The sequence below is a fragment of the Lacerta agilis genome, chromosome 1 (genome assembly GCF_009819535.1).
Source record: "Lacerta agilis isolate rLacAgi1 chromosome 1, rLacAgi1.pri, whole genome shotgun sequence".
NCBI lineage: Eukaryota > Metazoa > Chordata > Lepidosauria > Squamata > Lacertidae > Lacerta > Lacerta agilis.
In genome coordinates, this window is record NC_046312.1 from 10008449 (window position 1) to 10027150 (window position 18702).

Genomic DNA, 18702 nt, shown 5'->3' on the forward strand with positions numbered 1-18702 from the left:
TCCATGCGCTGATATGGCACATAGCTGTTTCATCTGCTCCTGTTGGGACATACTCTAATTGGTCCACTGGAAGGCACCTTATTGTGGGCTCCCCTCCCCCTCCCCATAGGATGAATACATTTATGGACACCAAAACCTGTTTTCACAATTATAGCCACAATCATATTGATCCTGTGTAGCTAAGCATGAAATAATTTACTCACGAATTCTGACTATTCATAGCAATAATTCCTCCACACATGGCAATACGTTGCACGAGTCTGCAGCAGGAAACGAAAAGGGCAAGCCTTGCACCCACTCAAGTGCTTGAGCACAGAAAATCAAACACGGCAAATGCTTAGATAACAGTCAATACAAACTGGAGCTTTGTAATAATAAAAAATAAGCTTCTGGTCCACATTGTCAAAGTGGGTCAGGATACAAACTCTCCAAGTGCTTTCCTTTAAATAGGAGGACCTCCTTCTCCCACTACCGATCAAAGGTGCATTTGCGCAAAGGTAAGCTTATCCATGTCTTTTGCAAGTTGGAACAGCGTGTATTTCTTAAGGTGGATGGGATCCCTCCTGTCTGCTGTAATGTACAGCGTATTTCATAGGTTACTTCAGTTAGAAGAGGCTGCTCCCATTTTATTTTTTTGCATTGGAACCCTAGATCTGTGCATCACCCAACCTCCTTCTTTCTACAAAAAAATGTGCTCTGCCACCCAACTAGGATAACCATGAAGCTTAAGGCGCATACGGCACTTCAACAGTCTCCTCTAAAAGGCACTCCAGAAGTGCAGAGTTGATGATAAAGCTACATTCACCAGCAGATTCTTCCATTCCAACCCCATGAGGCTTTTCCAAGACATACTGCAGTGTAAAAAGATTAGCGTACAATCCCATTAAAAAAACTCCAGGCGAGAGAGAGAGAGAGATCAAGATTTGTGCCTTCTTTCTTTTAGAGCAAACACCCACACCTTGAATCTTGGGACTGATTTCTTGGTGCTTCCCTGGGCTCCCATTCCAGTACGAAATCACTGCTGAGGTCCATCTGTGCTCTCAGTTTGTTCTGATGGGCTGACCTCGATATTGGAGGCAGAGGTTTTTCTGTTGTTCCGGATGGTGTGAGCGTTGAGCATCTCCAGCAGTAGGTCATAGACGGGAACAACATTCTTGCACTTCATGCTCAGAAGGTGCTCCATCCCTTTGTTACTGCGAAGAAAGCAAAGAGGTTACAGCGAGGCGCTGAGGTTTAAAATGCACTGTGGGGGGGGAGAGACTTTCTGCTGTTCGTCAGGCAACAGCTTTCTCTACCTGCGTTGCCCCACCCTCTGGAAGTCTTTCCCAGACCATGACAGCAGAAGCAGCTGGGAAGAGGGAAGAGGTCAGGGATATTTTAATAATAATAATAATAATAAGGAATAAGGAATAATTTTATTGGCCAGGTATCAATCATACTTGGAATTTTGCTTCAACTACATTGCAATGTAAAGAAAACGTACCTCATACAAACACTATTCCCCTCACGCTACAACAGCACAACAAAGGAACCCCATACCACCAACTGACCTCCCTTCCGCACACAACTACAAATTCAACAGTTTGATGGCACAAGGAAAAAACTATTCCTGTGCCTAGATGTTTTTGTGTATAGAGTCCTGTAACGACATCCGGAAATCAAACAGGTAATGACCAGGATGCGAAGGGTCTGCGACAATTCTCTCTGCTCTCTTCCTGCCTCGAGCAGCATAAAGTGTCTCTATTGAAGGCAAACTAACACCAATTACCCTCTCTGCAATTCTTACTGCTCGTTGGAGCCTCTTCTTATCCAGCTTAGAGGCTGTGCCATACCAGACATTAATAGAATTACAGAGAACAGTTTCAATAGTACCTCTGTAAAATTGGATCAACAATTCTTGGGGCAAATTAAATTTTCTTAGTCGTCGCAAGAAACACAATTTCTGGTGGACCTTTTTAATAATAATATTGATGCTGCCTGACCAGTTTAAGTTTTGAGAAATTATAGAGCCCAGGAACTTAAAGGACTTTACCACTACAACCATGTTACCAAGAATGGAAAGTGGCAGCGAGATGGGAAAATGCTTCCTAAAATCAATTATCATTTCCACTGTCTTTTGGGCATTTAGCACCAAGTTATTCCTGCTGCACCACGAAACAAGATGGTCTATTTCCCGCCCATATGCAGATTCAACATCTTCCCAGATAAGCCCAATGACTGTCGTATCATCCACAAATTTCAGGATCTTAACCGATGGGTCAGTTGAGGTGCAGTCATTTGTGTATGAAGAAAAAAGCAGTGGGGAGAGCACACACCCCTGGGGAGCACATGTTCTGATGGTATTATTACTTGATATAATTTTCCCCAGCCTCACCTGCTGCCTCCTGTCCACCAAAAAGCTGTACATCCATTGGCAAACAGAAGCAGGCACGTTAAGCTGAAGTAATTTAGAAAACAATTTGGATGGGACAATAGCATTGAAAGCTGAACTAAAGTCCACAAACAAAACTCGCACGTAACCCCCCTGGGGAATCCAGATGTTGCAGGATGTAATGCAGTGCCATGTTGACTGTATCATCTACTGACCTATTGGCTCGATAAGCATATTGCAAAGGATCCAGCACTGGGTCAGTAGTGTCTTTCAAATAGGCCAACACTAATCTTTCAAAAAAATTCATTACTACAGATGTTAGAGCAACCGGTCTATAATCTTTCATCCTACTAATGAAAGGTTTCTTAGGTACTGGAATGATAATAGAATGTTTAAAGCAAGGTGGAACCCTACACAACTCCAATGAACAGTTAAATATCTGTGTGAGGATCGGGGCCAATTGTACCGCACACACTTTCAAACAAAGAGGAGTCACCCCGTCTGCGCCTGGAGTTTTTTTGGGCCTCTGTCTCTGTAAAAGGCACCGTACATCTTTTTCCCTGATCACCAGCGGAGTGACTTCAGAACAGGTTGAGGTGGTTGTGTCTATTGGTGCCTCTGGCAACAGCTGAATGGCACTAGTTGATAATAATTGACTTTCAAACCCGCTATAAAACTGGTTCAGGTCATTTGCCAACTTATGACTCTCCAGAGCAGAAAAAGATGTTTTCTTACATCCAGTAATATTCTGTAAATTATTCCAAAGAGTAGCCGAATCACTGTTTGAAAATTGAGTCTGCAGTTTTGCTCCATAAGTTCGTTTTGCCACGTTAATCTCTTTGTTCAGTGCATTCCTCGCTTGATTATACAAAATTCTATTTCCTTTGTTATAAGCCTCCTCTTTGGCATATCTGAGTTGCTTGAGTTTTCCTGTAAACCAGGGTTTGTTATTATTGTACAGGTATATGCGCAAGGTCTTAGTAGCCACACGTAAATCTTCACAAAAACTAATATATGATGTCACAATATCCATAAATTGATATCATAGATATATGTTTGTTCTCTTTATCCATTGTTGTTTTTATTTGTATATTGCGTGTCTGTTGTTGCTATGGCTGTTGGCTATGCGAATAAAGCTTTTATCTATCTATCATCCAGGTTATTTGAGGCCAATAATATAATAATTTTATAGGTTGTGTGTCCTTGTTCCTCAGTTTGACCCTTTTACATGGTTTTGTATGTTTTGTGGCATTTTATGCGTTGTGACTTGCCATTAATTTTTCATTGAGAAGAGACGCACCTGTGGAATTTCCGTCTCAAAGCAATAAAAGCATTGTCAGCCACTGGACATCCTCCTCTCCCCCGCTACGTATCTGATGCTCAAGTTAAGCTAACGGCCAATCCATCCCTCTCAATGAACGTTTCATTTCCTCCATGCCATGAAGTTGTCAACATGTGCAGAGGAGGGCGACCAAGATGATCAAGGGTCTGGAAACCAAGCCTTATAAGGAACGGTTGAAGGAGCCGGGTATGTTTAGCCTGGGAAAGAGGAGGCTGAGAGGAGATACGATAGCCATCTTCAGATATCTAAAGTGCTGTCGCATGGAGGGTGGAGCAAGTTTATTTTCTCCTGCTCTGGACCCAAACCAATGGATTCATTTATTATTCATTTTGTATAAATTAAGCAACAGCTTAAGGATATAAGAAGTTAAGATTTGCATTAAGATGTTATATTTTGACATTTAGAAGTTAAAAGATATAAAATGGAATGTTTTTGTTTATGTTTGCATTGTAGAAAGATATATGAGATAAGATAGTTATTGGAAATGGTATTAAGAATAATGATGAAGTTACTAAAGTAAATTACAGTAGTATTGAATGCAGTCGAGAGAACGGGGGAAGTCCCCCTAGAAGATTTGAAACTAGAATTTATTAATAAGCACATTATGTTCTAATGTTGGTGTGTCAGGTATGTATAAGTTTTCTTTCTTTTAATGTTTATTTTCCCCCCTCTTTTTAATGTAATTGTATTTGTATTATGTATTTGTCTATTTGTTGTGTTTTTGTTGTTTATTGTGGAAAACCAATAACATTTCTTTAAAAAACAACAACAAACCAATGGATTCAAATTACAAGAAAGGAGATACTAAACATGAGGAAAAACTTTATTGGGGTAAAAGCTGTTCACCTGTAGAACAGAGCTGGTGGACTCTCCTTCACTGGAGGTTTCTAAACATCTGGCCAAATGTCATGGATGCTTTAGTTGAGATTCCTGCATTGCGGGGGGTTGGACTAGAGGACCTTCGGGGTCCCTTCCATCTCTACAATTCTATGAACTGGGGGCAAATAAGAGTTGCATGGAAGGTTCTTGCCATTAAGCATTAGAGCCAGATAGCAGATATCTGCAGCAGACGTACTTCAGAATGAGGTGGTAAACTGGTCTGTACCACTTCAGACCAATGTTTGTGTGTGACATTTCTAAATGCTTCTAAACACCCTGGAGGCAGAACATTAGCACAGAATGAGAGTCCTGACCTAGACTTACCCCCTGATGGAGTAATTTTCTACCTTACAAGCATTATTTTCTTGTATCCTGCCCCACTTCCATTCACACACAGCTGAAGTGGTACAGTCTGTTCCATCTTCTCCACCTCATTGGAGCTTGCAAATGTAGTTCCTGCCATGGCAAACCAGCTGAGTACCTAAGTGCATTTTCACACAGGAGGCTTAAAAATGGCTTTTGAGCCTTTCTCAAGCTACCGTACTTACGTTAGCCAAACAGGGAAGAAAACAGAAGAGGGAAAATGTGACTGGAGTAAGATCATGTGCCAATGTGGTGCCCTAAAGATGCTGTTAGGACTCCAACTCCCATCATTCTTGACTGTTGGCCATGCTGGCTGGGGCTGATGGGAGCTCTAGTCCAACAACAGTTGGAAGATATCACACTGGCTGCCCAGCACAGGGCTAGGTAACCTGTGGCTCAACAAATGTTGCTGGACTCCAACTCCCATCAGTCCTAGCCATTGTGCCCAATGGCCATGGATTATGAGAGTTGTAGTCCGACAGCAACCAGATGGCTACTGGTTCCCCATTCGTGCCACAGTATTTTTGCAATACTGCTATTCAGTCCATAGTTTAACATACTGTTTTGCTTTGCATTCATGCAGTCAATAATTGGGTTAATGGAAATGCACATGCACGCACGCACACACACACACAAATGCAAAAACAAGCCATAAATCAGGTTGCTCCATTCCTTAGCTTCACTGCTGGAAAAACATCATGAGGTCATTCCTACATACAACTAAAATAATTTGATTCAAATCATTTTAATGTGTCATTTTTTAAAAGGGGGAGAAAAGGAACGGATACGTTTTCCTGTGATGAGCGAACATTTTAACGTAATTACTGAGAGGACTGCTAACACTATCAAAGAATAAATAATTGCTAGGGGAGAGCAGAGCAAAAAAAGAGAGAAAAGAATCCATGGTAATCATTTATTCAGCCAAAACTTATCTACTCTTTTGCTGGGAAGAAATACAATCCAGCAACATTAATGGAAACTCTTGTCCAATTTCTGTTCTTCTTGAAAGAGAGGTGATGAAACGAACAGACTTTTAGAGCCGGCATCCATGTAAAACAGAGACAGAAAGAGGGTGTGTGTGTGAAGAATGAATCGTGCATGCCTCACAATTGGGCAGAGGGTATGGACTGTGGTGGAACTGTGAGCCAATCAGCTTTGTTGCTGGGCTCCCAGGTGCTGAGACTTCTGGGGGGTGGACCAGAGAGGAGACTGTGGAGGACTGGTGCACCCCAGGAGCATAAAAGGGGCTACATGCTTGATGCCTCCACCTCGGCCTTCAAGTGAGCTTCCTATCTACCCACCCTATAATGTTAACTATTGAAATTCTGGCATTTCTTTTCAGGTTACTTCATAGCTATTGTCACAACTTTCCTTCAGCAGAAGAGGCGTTGGGCTGGATCATTAGATGGGAGGGGCAGGGGCACCCTTCTCCAGTCCATAGGGAATTCCCCCCTAAGGGATCTTGGAGGGCAGCTGATACCATGTCATCAGAATCTGGACAAACTTTGGTTAACCTCAAGTACAATCAATGGAAACAAGCCAGCTTCAACCCATGGTTTATGAAACTGCTTTGTTCCCCACTAACCCTAGTTAAGATTAACCACAGTTTAGAATTTGGACAACATGCTAAATTGTGCTTAATCTAAAATGGAAACGGAAGCTTCAAATCTCCCAGTTGTGGCTGCAGCACGTGACTCAGGAGGGAGGTTAGGCTTGTTCATGTACACCAAACCAAGATTTAGCATTACATCATCCAAACACAGCCACTGTAATACTGAATGTACCCGGTACTTGCAAAATAACATACCAGTTGAAATCCAGGACATCTTTCTGTTCAAGGCAGTATACAAAGATCTTAATTAAAAAACAAACAAACCAATAGGATATTTTTATTAGAACGGCTAGATATGATTTTCCAGACGTGAGTGTCGAACACAGTTACCGGTAGTTGCTGACTCTGGAGTTTGATGATATGAGAGCAACTTAAACTTAGGCCTTGACTTCTCTAACCTAAAGTTCTGAATGCGTCAGACACACGATAGCAGCTATCTCACCAGAAAAACCACAGAGGTTCGTGCCTTTTGTGAGTCACAGAGAATTCCTTTGAAATGAAGACCCAGAACGCATTTCTAACAGTAGTGGAAATTTTCAGAATGAATGAAGCTGGAAAAGAGGAGGCTGAGAGGAGATACGACAGCCATCTTCCAATATCACAGCTGCTGTCACTTGGAAGAGGGAGAAAGCTTGTTTTCTCCTGCTCTGGAGGGTAGGACTCGAACCAATGGCTCCAAGTTACAAGAAAGGAGATTCCGACTGAACATCAGGAAGAACTTTCTGACGGTAAGAGCTATTTGACTGTGGAAGGTTGTGGACTCTCCTTCCTTGGAGGTTTTTAATCAGAGGTTGGATGGCCATCTGTCATGAATGCTTTAGGGGAGATTCCTGTATTGCAGGGGATTAGACTATACAGTATGACCCTTGGGGTCCCTTCCAGCTCTACCACCCTATGATATAATTTTGTGAGCAATGCAACTGCTGAATAGCCTTTTTTTGCCTTGTAAACAAAATATAACGTGTCTTAGTTGTGTAAGGAAAATCTAAATAAGTTACCATTCTTATTAGATATGCCCACAAGGAGGATCCAGTCTATACCCAGCAGTCATCAAGCACTTTATGGCGGCAGGCTATGGGTGGAAGAGCCTACTGGATCAGGCCAATGCCCCATCTAGGCTAGCATCCTGTTCCCACATCGGCCAACCAGATGCCTATGGGAAGCCTCCAAGCAGGACCTGATTGCAACTGAATGTACGAAGCTATCATGGCGTAAAAACTGAATGCTGTCCCATATACAGAATTTGTTGCACATAGAAAACCAGCTGCCAGGAAGAAGAGCCTTTGGCAACATCATTTGGTTTGTGTGGAAAGGAGCATTTGAATATGCCATCTCCCAGCTGAAATGATGCAGTCTGGGGAAAGTCTGACCGTAGGGTGAGTTGTTTCTTTGGAACAGGCCCAGGGGCCTAAACCAGGGGTCAGCAAACTTTTTCAGCAGGGGGCCGGTCCACTGTCCCTCAGACCTTGTGGGGGGCCAGACTATATTTTGAAAAAAACAACAACGAATGAATTCCTATGCCCCACAAATAACCCAGAGATGCATTTTAAAGAAAAGGACACATTCTACTCATGTAAAAACATGGCGATTCCCGGACCGTCTGCGGGCCAGATTTAGAAGGCAATTGGGCCGTATCCGGCCACTGGGCCTTAGTTTGGGGACCCCTGGCTTAAACAGTATCATGAGACAATCCACATGAAATGGGCCTACAAAGTCTAAACCAGAACCATCACAGAATTGTAGAGTTGGAAGGGACCCTGAGGATCACCTAATGCAACCCCCCGCATTGCAGGAATATGCAGCTGCCCCATGCAGGGATCGAACCCACAACCTTGGCGTTCTCAGCAGCATGCTCTAACCAACTGAATGTTATCCTGAATGGAGTATTTTAATAGCACTTGGATTAACCGTTGAGGGTAAATCTAGTCTCTTGAACAGAGCCTCAATCTGCTTAGTGGACTAAGCACGATGCCAGCAACATCATACCAACAGCCCTCCTGGATCAGAGCACAAGGCCACCTAGTCTTGCCTGGTTAGTGAGTACCGTGAGACCGAGCAAGAGAACATAAGGAGAGCCCAGAAGGATAAGACAAAGGGGACCATCTCATTCAGTGTCCTGTTCCCACAAGCAGCTAATCAGGTGCCTCTGGGAAGCTAGCTAGCAAGCAGGACATCAGGACAACAGCTCTTTCTCTTGTTGCTGCTCACCAGCAGCTGATATTCACAACAGCATAGTGCCCCTGAACCTTCAGATTACATGTGGCCTTTGTGTCTAGTAGTTACCGATAGCCTTATCTTCCACCGTTTACGATCGGAAGCCTTGGAAAAACACAAGTGCTCAATTGCAATTAGGATTTGCTTCTCACTTTATTAAGAGCCCATTTAAACTATCCAACTGCCCACTGAGAACAAGGGGCCCTTTTGCAGAAGAAGCCATCAGCCAACTTCTTTCAATGAAGAGCGCAGTTTTTGGAATCCCAAATGCAAAGCAAGCTAAACTTAAGAAAGAAGAAGCTCAAAACACGGAACCAGCATGGTCACAAAGCACAAAGTGAATCACCAATTTGTCTGTTCCAAAACAACAACATCCCATGGTCTGGCACTGCACCAGCAAGCCAATGTATTAGTTAGTTTCAGCCACAACAGATAGCGAGAACAATGTAGGTTTTAGGGAAAGCTGAAGTGTGGCGGAATGGAAGCAAGGCTGTTTGTGATGAACACAGTACGGGATGGAAATTGCTGCCTCCTCAAATACAGACTCTCACTTCTTTACAATAGCAATGGCGATCTTTTTTCCTACCTAAATTCAGTTGTCAAAGCGAAGAAAGCTAACCAGGTGTTATGTACTGAGCTGAATGCTACAACAATAGGATCCAGAATGCAGCAGTCTGATTGGTCCTAGAACAATAGGATCAAGAATGCAGCAGTCTGATTGGTCCGCAGGAGCCACCCAATCCAGCTCCAGGTGGAAGTGAATCAGCGACCTGATTGGCCTGCAAGAGCAGCCAATCAGGCTCCTGGAGAAAGTGAATCCGCAACCTGATTGGCCTACAGGGAGTAGCCCAGAATTAGCCAATCACGTGGGGCCCATTGTGTAAATAATGTATATATAGCAGGTGTTTTAGGGAAAGATTCATTCTTTGCTACAATGAGCTGAATAAAGAGCATGAAATTCACAACTTTACTCTGAGTATATTTTACTAGCGGTACATAACACCAGGGTTGGATTCTTGTGGGAAAGGACATTGAGCTCTCTTAAGTCTTGGTACCGAAAACAAATTCCTTGACTCAGAATGCACTCAGAGACACTTTGTTCTTTCATTCCAACTGTCTTTCCCCCTTGCTTCTAGTTCAGAGCTCTTGGGACTCTAATAAAAACCAAAGTAGATCTGGCAAGCCTGAAATCTGGATAATGTGCTACACCAGCCTTTCTCAACATTGAGTCCCCAGCTGTTGTTGGACAACATCTCCCATCCTCCCCTAGCTAGCAGTAACAGTGGCAAGGGATGATGGGAGTTGTAGTCCAGCAACAGCCGGAAACCCAACATTGAGAAAGATTGTGATACATGGACCAGAGGACTGGTTTGGGTTAAGCTAACATCTTGGAAAAATGGATGCCTTTTTCAGACTATTTAAAGAAATATTATAGTACAGGCTTCCTCAACTTTGGCCCTCCAGGTGTTTTGAGACTACAATTCCCATCATCCCTGACCACTGGTCCTGCTGGCTGGGGATCATGGTAGTTGTAGGCCAAAAACGTGGAGGGCCGAGGTTGAGGAAGCCTGTTATAGTACGATGAACTTGCAAGCAGGATTTGAGCTATGAGCAACAGAAGGAATTAGATTATAATACTGTGGTTATGATTTGACAGATAGAAAATAGGGTGCAGCAGAAGGAGAGAAACTACAACTCTGTGGGGAAAAAGGTGAGGAGTCGAGAAAAATAAGAGGAAAAGAGAAATGGACATCTAAGACTTGAGCAGGCCAGTCATATGCCCTGTTGTTGCTTTTTGCCACAGATTTTTTTTTGAAATGGCTGGCGGTCTCTAGGATGGGAATCTGGAGCACCCCCCTAGAATGACCTTACCTTGCGTGCCGGACATGTGAGAGCAGCATCAGCAAGTTCGCCAAGCGTGTTGTCTGTTGGGCCAAAGGGACCCCGCTCTTTGCAATGACCCACACCAAGGCGTCCGTCACGGAGTTCAGCAGGTGACTCAGTTTCCTGTTGCTCTCGGGCTCTTCTGCAGCAGAGGAGAGTGGAAACATATCTACGCAAGAAAGATGCCAAAAGAGCAGAGTTTAAGTAATAAGAGCTGTACTGCATTTGGGGGGGGGGGGCTGGCTCATCTAGCACAGCCTGGTAAGCTTCCCAAAGTGTGCTTGAGTGCAACTGTGGCCACTCACTTCCAGTTCCCAGAAACAACTAACTGTGGAGGTATATTATTATTATTATTATTATTATTATTATTATTATTATTATTATTAAATAATCTCTCTGGTCACATCAGTATTACGCAGTGCTATTTTTCTAGGAAAAGAGGTGCTACAACTCCCTTGTTCTCTTATAATGGCAACGGTGCCCACTGGAGAGGTGCCTGATCTAAGTTCCGGCGCGTTTTGGCTAAAAAACCAGTCCTGGTATTACGGGAATGCCCTCCCCGCTGAAATACGAAAGGCCCCGAGGTAACGGCACTCTGTCACCATTTGAAGAAACCATGGTTGATCTCGAAAGGCCCCGAGGTAACGGCACTCTGTCACCGTTTGAAGAAACCATGGTTGATCTCGAAAGGCCCCGAGGTAACGGCACTCTGTCACCGTTTGAAGAAACCATGTTTGATCTCGAAAGGCCCCGAGGTAACGGCACTCTGTCACCGTTTGAAGAAACCATGGTTGATCTCGAAAGGCCCCGAGGTAATGGCACTCTGTCACCGTTTGAAGAAACCATGGTTGATCTCTTGAGGGGGGTCTCTTGGTTATGATGGCTATATTGTTGTTGTTGTTTAGTTGTTTAGTCGTATCCGACTCTTTGTGACCCCATGGACCAGAGCACTCCAGGCCAGTGCTGTCAAGTATCCCGTTTTCCCCGGGATTCTCCCTTATTTTAAGCAGTTTCCCCGCTGCTCTCCCTTATTTTTTATTTCCCTTAAATTTCCCGTTTTTAATGGAAGCAGCTCCTCCCCTGCTGGCCAGGGACTGGGTGGGAAGACCTCGCCTACTTGGAGAGAAAAGCCTCAGCCCTCAAAGCAAGTGGGAGCCGTTTCCTGTGCTTACAGGGGGGTGTATTCCTCCCCCTGCATCAGCCCCTATCCGTTGCCACCGAGCCCCTCAGACGGCCAACAGGGTTAGCTGGTGGGCGGAGCCTAGCTGCCTTTGAGCAGCTGCTGCTTCCTGTCCTGTTTTGATGGGATCAGACAAGAAGACAATGGGGCTTCATTGCGCGGAGCACATGGCTGCCCTCCTCTTTGCTGGCTGCCCTCCTCTTTGCTCTGCTCCAAGCCTGAGCCCGCTTGAAGTTTACATTGCTGCTCCGCCCACTTTTGCTTCTGGCTCCGCCCACCACTGACATGTGACTGTCCCCGGGATAGGTGAGACTGCTGATCCCTTATTTTCAAATCCGAAACTTGACAGCTATGCTCCAGGCACTCCTGTCTTCCACTGCCTCCCGCAGTTTGGTCAGACTCATGTTAGTAGCTTTGAGAACATTGTCCAACCATCTCGTCCTCTGTCGTCCCCTTCTCCTTGTGCCCTCCATCTTCCCCAACATCAGGGTCTTTCCCAGGGAGTCTTCTCTTCTCATGAGGTGGCCAAAGTATTGGAGCCTCAACTTCAGGATCTGTCCTTCCAGTGAGCACTCAGGGCTGATTTCTTTAAGGATGGATATGTTTGATCTTTTTGCAGTCCATGGGAAACCCCTATCCATTAAGAAACCCCTATCCATTAAGAAACACTCAAGGATTGAGCACTCGGGGCTGATTTCCTTCAGAATAGATAGGTTTGATCTTCTTGCAGTCCATGGGACTCTCAAGAGTCTCCTCCAGCACCATAATTCAAAAGCATCAATTCTTCGGAGATCAGCTATATTGTTTTGCAGCATATTTTAATCACTGTTGTTTATTTCGGTGTTTCAGTGGGTGAGCTTTAATGAAGGAGGTTGGCATTTTGTAATTGGCTTTGATAGCTTCGAACCACTTAGAAGCAGCATATAAATTAATAAACAACAGTAAATGTCTGAGGCCATGCCTTGTTGAGAGGAAGGAATCCTTAGTTGAGAGGCAGCAACAAGAGTTACTACCTAGAATGGTACGTCTGTGCGATTGGTGGGTAGCGATTTTGCTTTGATATTTTATACGGTTTCATCAGTGAGTGGTGCCGTTGTCTCCTGGTGTGTTTCTGCAATAGTTTTTTAGTGGAGTGGAAGGAGTGATTGATGTTAACAGGCAACTGAGTGGGAGATATTGGAGAGATTAGGCGGAGGGTGTGTGCTTGTGAGTATCGGGGGAAGAGTGTGATCAGTGAGAATAGAATGGGATGGGTGATATTGGATGAGTAGCGTCATTTGTTTCGATGTAAGAGAGAAATTGGATGGGATGTTCCTGTGTTAGTGAGGGAAGCGTTGCATATTGTGAGATAGAACGTTTCTTGGCAAGATTTTTGGAACTGTGCTGCTATGTTTTTACACTGGAACTTTAAAAGCTCATCTGTTCTTTACAGTGCTTTTTCACAAGATAATTATCTTGACTCAGGAGAACTTTGCCAGCATCTCTGCTTAAAAGCCACCTTTTCAGACAACTTTGGCTCAATCCCTTTATCTTCATTCTCCACCTCCAACCCAAGTTAAATATGTGTAATTGCATTTGCTATCTAATAATCTCACCCCTTCCATTCACTGTTCTTTCTTTTCTTGCCTGAAATGCTGAAATGTCAATCGTACGTTCCTTGGGGCAGGGACTTAAAAAAATAAATCCTACAAAGCCTCATGGGGATTGATGGCGAGGGTATTTAGTTTAACTAGCTAAGCGGCAGTTAAGAACATGCTCCCCCCACCCCACCCCTTGAAATATTGATATTTCTTTGAAGATTCACAGACAAATAGCAGCTGGATATATCTGCCCCATTCAGAGTTGGGTCTGATAAGCCTGTGGTCTGATCAGAGCAGACCTAAGGGAACACAACAGCCACTTCCCAGGAAAAATGAAAGCAGTTTTAAATCCCATCGCTCCCTAGGTCAGCCGTGTGCATGAGGACAAACCACACCATGATTCAAACATGATTCATGATTCAAACAAAGTGTGAGGGACAGGGGCAGCCTGTCCTACCTCTCTGCCTGAGGCAAAATGGGGCACTTCCGTGGGCGCAAAACTCCCCTTGCCACCCCCTCCAAAGCCCTGCTTATCAGGGTTACATGGCTGGCAAGATCTCACTGGCAGCAGCGGAGGAAGCCAATCGGGCACCAGGGGCGAGGCCATCCACCCACAGGGCGGGGCCAGTCGGGGCAGGATGCTCCGCGGGGCCTCCGAGGAGTCTGCCTGCCTCCTTCCACTCAGATGCCCTACAGCTGGGGGGGAGGCGGTGGGTGGACTGTTTGCGGCAGCGCGGAGCCTGCGGGCACCCAAGCCACCGCGTCACTCCCAGGAGAGATGCGTGGCTCGGGCACGCTGCAGGCCCTGTGGTGAGTGAGACCCGGGGCGCCCCGCCCCCCACAGCCCACTTCCTCTGCCCCTGCTCACTGGGCTCTCACAAGTGTTGTGGGGCTCCCATGAGAACTCGCCAGAACCTGGAACCTGGAAGCCTCCGCTTCTCTTCCCTTCTCCAGTGACAGCGGGGAGGCATGTCCACAGAGGTGCCCCTTGGATTCTGCCGCCTGAGGCAGCCACCTCAGTCTGCCTCACGGATGGGCAGGCACTGAGGAGCAACTGCTCAAGTCCCAGGTTTCATTAAGGGTCCTTAAGTTTTGCCTTTGGAGAGTATAAAAACACAGTGTCTAGGATGAAATGGCACATGGTGACCTCGGTATTATTTCTGCGCACCAGTCATAAAACCATTAGAGCGTGAGGACGGAAAAAGCACTTAGGGCATTTATTTCTCCCTTTGCCTTAATGGCTCTTGTGCCCTTTGGTATTTCTTCTGCTACCACCTAACTTTTTGTCCCGGGTAATAAGCACAGCTTGACATGACTGAAGCGTCTACTCACTGGAATTGAGGAGGATCATGGCCTTGACACAAATATATTCCTTGTGCTGCAATTTCAGCTCCCGGAGCCTTGAAGTCGTCGCCAAGAGCATGTCAAAGATTTCCAAAATTCCTTCCACACATTTCCCTTCATCCCTAATTTTGGAGACATAAAAGAATTACTGAGGATGCAAAACAGCATTTCCTTTAAAAAAACAAAAACAAAAACACTCCAGTATGCTCAAGTATATGTATTTTCTTTTTTTGTCGACGTCCACAGTTTTTGTTTTGTCTTTGAAATGAGCATGTTGAAATTCTAAGTGTCTTGCACAAAATCCTTGTTGTTGCCTTTACAATGCAAATGAGGAACCTGCAGCCTCTCAGAAGTTGTTAGGCTACAATGCCCATCATCCATTAATATCTCTGCTGGCTGGAGCTGGTGGGAGTTGGAGAGGAGAGGAGAAATTCGATTTTATTTGCATTTTTATTAGAAACGACCTAATTTGCACTTGTTCCACCCATACACAAACTGAAACACAGTTATCCTTTGACATTCACACTTCACTCAATTTTGGTTTCCAACCAAACAATATGTACAACAGTGAATATATTCGGGGGAAATGTGCATAATATATTAGTGAAAATAACATACAAAATGCAGTTTATTAGAGAAAATGGTTGCAGAGAAATTCACATGAAAATGTTGCCAAATATTCATGAGAATTGTTTATTTGCAAAAATCGTAAGTTGCTGCACCAATTTTGGTTAACTGAATTTAAGACCGGCAAAATAAGAAACTTAGAGATCTGAAAATGAAGATTCATCCATTCCTATCCAGGAGTCCTGCAACATCTGGAGGGCCACAGATTCCCAATCCTGACTTGAAACTCAGCCCAGGAAAGTATTCCTATTCCTATTGTTGTTGTTGTTGTTGTTGTTGTTGTTGTTGTTGTTGTTGTTATTATTATTAGCTTCTTTAACTTGGTTGGTAGAACATGAGATTCTTAATCTCTTTTTTAAAATTATTTTTTATTATATTTTCCCAATTAAACAAATTAAACAGATTATAAACATTGTAAACATATAACAATAAATCTCGCTCTGCCGAGCTTTGACTTCCCCCCTTCACGTCAGCAGGTTTTCTAGTCCAATATAAACACGCAGGTTCTCTTTAAACCTGAGATTCTTAATCTCAGGGTCGTGGATTCGAGCCCCATGTTGGGTGAAAGATTCCTGCATTGTAGGGGATTGGGCTAGATCATGGGTAGGCAAACTAAGGCCTGGGGGCCAGATCCGGCCCAATCGCCTTCTAAATCTGGCCTGCGGGCGGTCCAGGAATCAGCGTGATTTTACATGAGTAGAATGTGTGCTTTTATTTAAAATGCATCTCTGGGTTATTTGTGGGGAATAGGAATTCGTGGTTCCCCCCCCCCAAAAAAAAAATAGTCCAGCCCCCCACAAGGTCTGAGGGTCAGTGGACCGGCCCCCTGCTGAAAAAGTTTGCTGGCCACTGGAATAGATGACCCTTGTGGTCCCTTCTAACTCTATGATTCTATGGTTTAAGGACTTCAAATATTTGCATTATTACATCAAAGGCCCAGCTAGCTCTCTTCCCACAACAGCCCAAGAGATGCTCTTACAAGCAAGGCACAAGCAAGGCACGAGCACAACAGAACTCATATCCCCCAGTTTTCAGAGGCATGTCATCTCCAATACTGGTGGCGGAATGCAACCATGGATAGCTTCATCCTCCACAAATGCCCAATCCCTCCATTGAAGTGTCCAAGTTGGCAGCCCCCGCGATGTTTCTGTGCCACAAGGTTGAAATGCAAATCAGACTAACAAGCAAAAATAAAAAGGAGCCCCGTAACCCCAAAAGACGCTTCGTTTTCTCACCTGTCGAGTATGAGATCTGGCGCGAAGATGAGCTTGCCAGGGTGATCAATGGATCTCCACATCAAACCCACCATCAACACTTCGAGCCAACAGCTTTCCAAAAGCCTTACTTGATCGAACAGACTGAGTTCTATAAAGCCTTTAAGGGGAGGAAGGAGTGGGGTGTCATTACATCATAGGTAAAGGGTAAAAGGGACCCCTGACCATTAGGTCCAGTCGTGTCCGACTCTGGGGTTGCGGTGCTTATCTTGTTTTATTGGCCGAGGGAGCCGGCGTACAGCTTCCGGGTCATGTGGCCAGCATGACTAAGCCGCTTCTGGCGAACCAGAGCAGCGCATGTAAATGCCGTTTACCTTCCCACTGGAGTGGTACCTATTTATCTACTTGCACTGGCGTGCTTTCGAACTGCTAGGTTGGCAGGAGCTGGGACCGAGCAACGGGAGCTCACCCCATTGCGGGGATTTGAACCGCCGACCTTCTGATCGGCAAGCCCTAGGCTCTGTGGTTTAGACCAGAGCGCCACCCGCGTCATAAACATCCAGTTAACCACCCTTCTTTTCTAGAACGGAAAAGTGTGACTTTCGAAAGCACCAAATCATTTCAGAATCAGAACTTTGAATGCCTTGCATCTTTGAATGCCATTTTTAAAACCAGAGAAACCATGAACTTTTCCATTGTGGCAGCACTTAATCTCTTGATCGCACGGGGCTTTGGGCATCGTGCGTCATCCTCCCGAGGAAGAGACATGCACGCGGGAAACCCAGGGCAGCAGGTGGTGGAGAGGCTGACAAGGATCTGAGCAGACGGGAAGCCAGTTTGTTTCTACATGCCCATATCCATCAATACAAGTGGGACAGCGACAAAATACTGGAGTGTGTCCCCAGCCCCTAAGAGAAGCGTTTCTGTTCATGGATCCAGCAAACCTGCAATTGCTTAGTTCTGTAGTTGGGGGGGGGGGGGCGGTTAAAGGGGGAAAGGAGACCTTCACTTTCACTTGCAGCCTTCCGCTGTTGTGCTAAACATATCAGGTAGCAGGTGATGGGAGAGACCTTCTACCAGAGACCTTGGATAGAGCTGGTAGCAGTTGATGTCAACAATACTGAGCTAGACAAACTGGCTGAGTCGGTATAAGGAATAGCCCTGAACTGGAACATTTTATACTTGTGAGGGGTCCTGGAGAGTCGGAAATGGAAAAACAGTTTTTCTTCCCGTTCCTTCCTTCTGAAATAGCCTTGTATAATGCAAGGGATGGAGCTTTCTAATGTCTTAGACACACACAAACTCCTCCAGGGCGTTTACTATAAGTTCTTAGGGAGATTGAGCAAGTAAATTCATTCTTCTTCCCTCACCTCCACTTTCCTTTCCCTCCTCTCCTCTCCTCAACAGACACCTGAAAATGAAAATATACCCTGTACATCACAGGCCCTTAGGCCATTTGGGTATTTTAAAACTTTCCCTTTTGTTTTATGCAACTTTTCTTTTGTGGACTCTCCTTTCTTTGAGGTTGTTAAGCAGAGGCTGGATGGCCATCTGTCATGGATGCTTTAGCAGAGATTACTGCATTGCAGGGGGCTGGACTAGATGGCCCTTGGGTCCCTTCCAACTCTACGATTGTTCTGCATTCCTTATCTGCCACCTATTCATTGAAATGTGTCTAGCACATTTTAACTGATTTGTATATCTATATGTATCTAGTTTGTCATTGTTATTGCACATGGGGACAAATATCTTGACCGTTGGGCTACGGCGTTGTTTTTATAAAGTTATCATTGAAAGTTGATTTGCGTATGCAACAGATTTTCATTTGACTCAAGGAGGGTGGCCATACGTCCAGAATTTCCCGGACATTGTTGGGATTCTGGGCAGAAATTCTGGGCAGAGAGCCAGTGTGGTGTAGTGGTTAAGAGCGGTAGACTTGTTATCTGGGGAACCAGGTTCGCGTCTCGTCTCCTCCACATGCAGCTGCTGGGTGACATTGGGCTAGTCACACTTCTATGAAGTCTCTCAGCTCCACTCACCACACAGAGTGTTTGTTGTGGGGGAGGAAGGGAAAGGAGAATGTGAGCCGCTT

The 18702-nt window shown here is 44.9% G+C and overlaps 1 protein-coding gene across 1 annotated transcript in view; it reads right to left on the reverse strand.

Annotated features, from left to right (window-relative positions):
• Positions 1-634: 634 nt before the first annotated feature.
• Positions 635-18702, reverse strand: part of ESR2 (estrogen receptor 2) — a 55835-nt gene continuing 37767 nt past the window's right edge. The window contains exons 6-9 of the mRNA XM_033136462.1: positions 16632-16770; positions 14758-14891; positions 10654-10834; positions 635-1193 (exon numbers count right to left, since the gene is read on the reverse strand). Coding sequence (XP_032992353.1) covers positions 1016-1193; positions 10654-10834; positions 14758-14891; positions 16632-16770 — 632 coding nt within the window. The 3' untranslated portion in view covers positions 635-1015. The remainder of the gene's footprint in view (positions 1194-10653; positions 10835-14757; positions 14892-16631; positions 16771-18702) is intronic.